Below are 6920 nucleotides of genomic sequence, written 5' to 3'. Positions count from 1 at the left end.
CCAAAGGCCCATCAAGGCCATCCTTCTGTTAATGCAGTGGCTGACCAGCTGCAAGCAGGAAGACAGCGACACCATCATCCTACCTGTGCTCCCCAGTATCAATGCTGCCTCTGGTCCTGGAGGGAGGAGCTGTCTTTCACAACTAGTAGCCAGGAACAGCCCCGTCCTCCATGAATTTGTCCACTCCCCTTTTAAAGTCTTCCAAGTTGGTGGCCATCACTATAAGGTGGGGCAGCAAATCCCACCACTTAAACGCGGAGTCTGTATAATTTTTTAAAAATAGATTCAGGTGGGTAGCCGTGTTGGTCTGAAGCAGCAGAGCAAAGTTTGCATCCTTGAGACCAAGAAAGTTTAATTCTGGACAGAAGCGTTGCACGCACACGAAAACTTAGACCCAGAATAAGATTTTACTGGTCTTAAAGGTGCCACTGGACTCAAAAACATTTTTAAAGTTAGAGTCGCCCAACTTATTGAAAAGAAAACCTACCCAAAGCAGTCAAGATTCCGCTCACCACAGCTGGCCCACCGTGGATGTGGAATTCAGCAACATCTTCCCCCGTGAAACTGCCAGGCCCTGAAAAGCAACACGACAGTCCTGGGAAGTCACTGTCCTCAGTCCAGAAGCAAAAGAAGAAGGACACATGAAGCTACATTATACTGAGACAGGTTCTTGATCCATCAAGGTCACCATTGACTACTCAGACTGGCAGTGGCTCTCCAGATCTCAAATAGAGGTCTTGCAGAACATAAGCATGTAAGAACATAAGAGGAGCCATGCTGGATCAGGCCAGTGGCCCATCCAGTCTGTGTCACACAGTGGTCAAAACCCTGGTGCCATCAGAAGGTCCACAGCAGGGCCAGAACTCCAGAAGCCCTCCCACTCTTGCCCCTCAAGCACCAAGAAGACAGAGCATCACTGCTCCAGAAAGTGTTCCCTCTATACCTTGAGGCTAATAGGCACTGATGGACCTCTGCTCTATATGTTTCTCCAATCCCCTCTTGAACCTGTCTATGCTTGTAGCCACCACCACTTCCTGTGGCAGTGAATTCCACCTGTTAATTACTCTTTGGGTGAAGAAGTACTTCCTTTAACTGTTCTAAGCCTACTGCTTATTAATTTCATTGAGTGCCCACAAATTCTTGTACTGTGAGAAAGGGAGGAAAGTACTTCTTTCTCTGCCTTTATCCCATGTGTAATTTTTCTAAATCTCTGTCATGTCACCCCTCAGTCATCATTTCTCCAAGCTAAAGAGTCCTAACCTCTTTAACCCTTCTTAATAGGGAAAGCGTTCCATCTCCTTAATCATTTTAGTTGCCCTTTTCTGCACCTTTTCCAATGCTATCATATATTTTGAGATGTGATGCCCAGAACTGTACACAGTATTCCAAATGAGGCCACACCATTGATTTATACAGGGGCATTATGATACTGGCTGATTTGTTTTCAATCCCCTTCCTAATAATCCCCTGCATAGCATTTGCCTTTTTTATTGCTGTCATACATGGAGTTGACATTTTCACTGAGTTATCTACTATAACTCCAAGATCTCTCTACTGGTCTCCACCAGTTTGGACCCCATCAACGTGTATTTATAGTTAGGATTTTTGGCTCCATTGTGCATTACTTTGCACTTGCCCATGTTGAACCTCATTAGCCACACTGACACCCAGTTGGCCAGCCTCAAGAGATCCCTCTGGAGCACCTCACAATCCTCCCTAGTTCTCACCATCCTGAACAACTTAGTATGATCCTCAGCCACTTCACTGCTTACTCCCAACTCCAAATTATTAATGAACAAGTTAAAAAGCACTGGACCCAGTACTGATCCCTGCAGTACCCCACTGCTTACCACCCCTCCACTGTGAAAACTACCCATTTATATTCATTCTCTGTTACCTGTTAATCACCCAGTTTTTAATCCACAAGAGGACTATTCCCCTTTCCCATGATTTTTGAGCTTACTTAGGAGCCTTTGATGAGGACCTTTATCAAAAGTTTCTGGAAGTCTAGGTAAACAATATCTATTGGGTCGCCCTTGTCTACATGTAAATACATAAATTCTAAAATGTCCACATCAACTACCACTTGATCCTTTTAACTGGTGATGCTGGGGATTGAACCTGGGACTTTCTGCATGCCAAGCAGATACTCTACGAATGAGCTACAGCCCCTCCCAAAAGGACTGCCTTACCCTGACCTCTGAGACCAGCCTCAACAGCACAGAGGTTTTGGTTTTCTAACCTGGGAACCACAGAACAAGGCCCCGGTCCAGCATTTCCGAAGATTCCGGGTCATAGATCCGGCGCAAGGCAGCCGATCGCGAGAGTGGCAGCTTGTTTGTCCCCGTCAGCTGGAGTAAAGCCAGACCACTGGATGGGCCACTGGTTCGGATCACAGCCACGCCACATTTCCCTCGGCCAGAAGACAAGGCAAAGATGGTGTCCCTTTGGGCAGCCTGACTGTACCACCTGCAACAGCCACAGCAAAGAGAGAGAACACATCATATGGGCTAGCTGAGAGGGGACACCCAGGGGACTGCCGCAAACCCTCTGGGCTTCCAAGAAGTTTGACAAACACATGGGGCTTGCAAAACAGTGCAATAGCGCAGAAGCAAGACTCTCTCCTGTGAGATGATTCAGAACAACTGCAACTTATACACTTCTCACATTTGTTTAGGCAAGAAAATATATTTATTTTATTCAGACCCAATGTGGTATAGTGTGGGTGTGAGACCAGGACCTGGGCAATGCAGGCCCTGATCAAGGAGAAAAGCAAAATATAAATTCTAAAACATTGTTAAAAACAACTATTCAGGCAGCTGGGTTTTTTTTTTTTTTACCAAGAACATTATTATAGAGTTGAAAGGGATCTCTAGAGTCATCTAGTCCAACCCCCTGCACAAGGCAGTAAATTCACAAATAACTCTCCCCTGATACCCCCAATGACTGCTGTTTCACACCCAGAAGATGACAAAAACCTTCCAAGATCTCCAGCCAAAATGGCCTGGAGAAAAATTGCTTCTTGACCTCAAAGTGGCAATCAGTATTTCCCTGGGCGTGTAAGAAAGGGCCACAAGAACTAAGCACTGAGGCAACCCATCTCACAATCTGCCTAGGGTCACAGAATCAGCATTGCTGTCAGATAGATGGCCATCTAGTCTCTGTTTGAAAACCTCCAAAGAAGGAGAGCCCACCACCTCCCAAGGAAGCCTGCTCCACTGAGGAACTGCTCTGTCAGAAAGTTCTTCAGATTCAATTTCAATCCGTTGGTTCTGGTCTGACCTTCTGGGGCAACAGAAAACAACTCTGCACCATCCTCTAGATGACAGTTCTTCAAGAACTTGAAGATGGTTATCATACCATGTCTCTAGGCTGAACATACCCAGCTCGTTCAACCTTTCCTCAAAGGACTTGGTCTCCAGACCCCTCACCATCTCTGTTTGGTGTAGTGGTTAAGTGCGCGGACTCTAATCTGGGAGAACCGGGTTTGATTCCCCACTCTTCCACTTGCACCTGCTGATGTGACCTTGGGTCAGTCACAAGCTCTGGCACAGCTGTCCTTGCAAAAAAGCAGTTTGTGTCAGAGCTCTCTCAGCCCCACCCACCTCACAGGGTGCCTGTTGTGGGGAGGGGAAGGAGTTTCTAAGCCGCTCTGAGACTCCAAGTGAAGGGCGGGGTATAAATCCAATCTCTTCTTCTTCTTCTTCTGTTGCCCTCCTCTGGACACAGTCCAGCTTGTCTAGATCCTTCTTAAATTGTGGTGCCGAAAACTGAACACAATACTCTAGGTGAGGTCTAACCACAGCAGAGTAAAGTTACCGTGATCCTCCTCTTCCCCCTTCTTGAAGGTGGGGACAACATTTGCCTGCCTCCAGTCCTCTGGCACGGTGGCGCCCCACCTGTTCTTCTGGGTACAAGCTTTTGAGTGCGAATGCAACGAAGTTTAATTCCAGGTATATACCCAGAATTAAACTTCGTTGGTCTTCAAGGTGCTCACTGGATTCAAACTTTGTCCTGTTGCTTCAGACCAACACGGCGGCGACCCACCTGAATCTATTGTTAAAAGGAATTCCACGCTGCAACGTGGGCTGCTCCAAGCAACTAACACCCCCCCTCCCCAAGCTCCTGGGACCGAAGGAAGATTGCTTCCTTCCAACACGGGAAAAGGCCGGTTCGATTCCTGCTTCTTAAACGCGCATGATCGCGGCGGGGAGGGGGGGTCCTACTGAGACCTTCCATGCCAAGGGATTCAGCCAAGCCAAACACCCCCCTCCCCCTATTCCCTCGCTGCCAGCCTCGAGGGCAGACCCGCCCCAATACGCACCTGCAGAGGACCCGAGCTCTTCTTGCAAAGCAATGCCCGGCAGCTGGCAGGCCTGGCCCCCACACAAGCCACATGGTCCCAGGAAGAAGCAGGAAGGGCAAGGGGGACCGGACCGCCCCCCTTCCTCTCGCTCGCCAGCCCCCGCCCCGCTCCTCGCCCCCAACCTGCCCCAACTCAGCCCCCGCCAACCTCGCGTGACGCAGCCGCCGGCTTCCACTGCGGGCAGCGTGCTGTCCTACAACGTGATTGGTCCAAGCGAGAAAGGGGCGGGGCGGACCCGCGTGTCCTGGGGAAGCCTTGGGCGGAGTTTGGGGCCGCGGCTGCGGAGTTGGGGAAAGAGGGTAGCTTGCTTCCTTCAGACGTTTTTTGTTTCTTTTGCGATGCATCTTGGGATGCCGGCAGAGTTTGCAAACTTGCACTCGGCTTTTAAAGCAAGGCTGGTTTCTTTGGTTGGAGCCTGCAGGAAAGAGAATATCTGGAAGAGAGCCAAGAGTCCAGCGGCACCTTCAGGTCTAACGCAGTTCGGGGCAGGGAAGAAGCTTTCGTGAATCACGGCGCACTTCTTCAGATAGATCAAGGCGGGTGGCCGTGTTATCCTGTCTGTAGCGGGAGAAAAGAGCAAGAGTCCAGGAGCACCTCCAAGACCAGCAACGTTTGCGGCAGGGTAGGAGCTTGCCTGAGTCACTGCTCACTTCTTCAGATAGATCCAGATGGGTAGCCATGTTAGTCTGTCTGTAGCAGGAGAAAAGAGCAAGAGTCCAGGAGCACCTTAAAAAGTGACAAAATTTGCAGCAGGGGAGGAGCTTTCCTGAGTCACTGCTCACTTCTTCAGATAGATCCAGATGGGTGGCCATGTTAGTCTGTCTGCAGCAGGAGAAAAGAGCAAGAGTCCAGTGGCACCTTCAAGACAATTTGTCACTGGTCACTTCTTCAGATATCCCACCTTGCCACTAATGTTCTTAGTCTTTAAGGTGCGACTGGACTCTTGCTCTTTTCTGCTGCTATATACAGATTAACACGCCCACCCATCTTGAACTATCAGAAGTGAGCAGTGATTCACAGAAGCTTCTTCCCTGCCCCCTACTGTGTTAGTTTTGAAGGTGCTCCTGGAATCTTGCTTTTATCCTACTACAGACAAACACGGCTACCCATCTTGATGTATTTTATTTTATTTTTATCTATTTATTTGTATCTGAAGAAGTGAGCAGCGACTCAAAAAAATCCATCCTCTGCCACAAATGTTGTTAGTCTTGAAGATGCCTCTGGACTCTTGCTCTTTTCTCCTGCTCCAGACAGACTAACACAGCCACCAATGCTCCCTCTAAGCTGTGGAGTCTTGTGAGCAAAAATTCTACTTTGTGAACTACTGGCATTAAAGTTGTGAGCAGGTGATTTGGCTACTGCATAAATTAGTTTCCTCTGGGGCCCTCCTTTATGAGCTAAGACAAAAATGTGTGAGTCGGAGGCTAAAAAACTGAGCTAGCTCACACTAACTCAGCTTACAGGGAACACTGACAGCCACCCATCTTGATCTACCTGAAGAAGTGAGCAGTGACTCAAGAAAGCTTCTCCCCTGCCACAAATGTTGTTAGACTTTAAGGTGCCCCTGGACTCTTGCTCTTTTCTCCTGCTACAGACAATCACAGCTATTCATCTTGTTCTATCTGAAGAAGTGAGCAGTGACTCAGGAAAGCTCCTACCCTTGACACAAATGCCACTGGACTCTTGCTTTTTTCTACTGGAACAGAGATGAAAGAGAGGCGATTTGCAACCCATAGGCATCAGGAGGCACCGCAGAATTGTCAAAATCTGCTTCTGTACAGCTAAAATATTTTTTTGCTATTCATGACCTAATGTGGTTAACGCTGAATGGGAATAGGGAATCACATGCAGGGTATGCTCAAGTGCACCATGGCTGGTAGTGCAAACTGGTTTGATTACTACCTTTGATGGAAAAGACACACATCCAGACACATTGCATATTTGTTACTAGAACAATTTGGAGAGCATGTGCAGTTTCCAGGAGAGATTATCCATGGCCTACTATGTTAACTTTTAGCAATTGCACATCATATGAGAAAGCAACACCTAGCTGTAAAGAATATATATTTTCATATATTTATTTCTAGATGTGTGTTGTTTTACAATAGTAATATTGACCCTAAGGAGCCGAAATGCATACGGTCTACTGCAGGGGTGTCAAACTCATTTTTTATGAGGGCCAGATCTGACATAAATGAGACCTTGTTGGGCCGGGCCATGTGCGTTATAAAATATAATGCCAGGTAATGGAAATATAAGCTTATAAAGGACACAAACACAAAGGTTTTTTTTTTACTTAAAATAAAAACATGCTTAAAACTTTAGCACTCTTGCAAGATTTTGTTTATTTAACAGTGTCTGATAACTGACACCTCTTGCCCTGAATTATTGCATCAAAATGTCTGTGCTGTTGCAATCTTGAGTATGGTGCTCAGGTGTGTATCTGTAAGCTGCAAACCTACGATGACGCAGGAGCAGCAGAACTGGAAGAAGAAGCAGAAGACAGCCAGTTCCACTGCAGGCCTGATAGAAGCCCTCCGAAGGCCTGATCCAG

The 6920-nt window shown here is 47.5% G+C and overlaps 1 protein-coding gene across 1 annotated transcript in view; it reads right to left on the bottom strand.

The window, feature by feature from the left end:
* The window catches only part of GTPBP3 (GTP binding protein 3 (mitochondrial)), an 18514-nt gene extending 14116 nt beyond the window's left edge, over window positions 1-4398 (bottom strand). The window contains exons 1-3 of the mRNA XM_015429757.1: window positions 4325-4398; window positions 2243-2469; window positions 488-574 (exon numbers count right to left, since the gene is read on the bottom strand). Coding sequence (XP_015285243.1) covers window positions 488-574; window positions 2243-2469; window positions 4325-4398 — 388 coding nt within the window. The remainder of the gene's footprint in view (window positions 1-487; window positions 575-2242; window positions 2470-4324) is intronic.
* Window positions 4399-6920: the final 2522 nt, after the last annotated feature.

The sequence above is a fragment of the Gekko japonicus genome, unplaced genomic scaffold (assembly GCF_001447785.1).
Source record: "Gekko japonicus isolate JY-2015 unplaced genomic scaffold, Gekko_japonicus_V1.1 scaffold953, whole genome shotgun sequence".
Taxonomy (NCBI): Eukaryota; Metazoa; Chordata; class Lepidosauria; order Squamata; family Gekkonidae; genus Gekko; species Gekko japonicus.
This window is presented reverse-complemented; position numbering and strand designations above follow the sequence as displayed.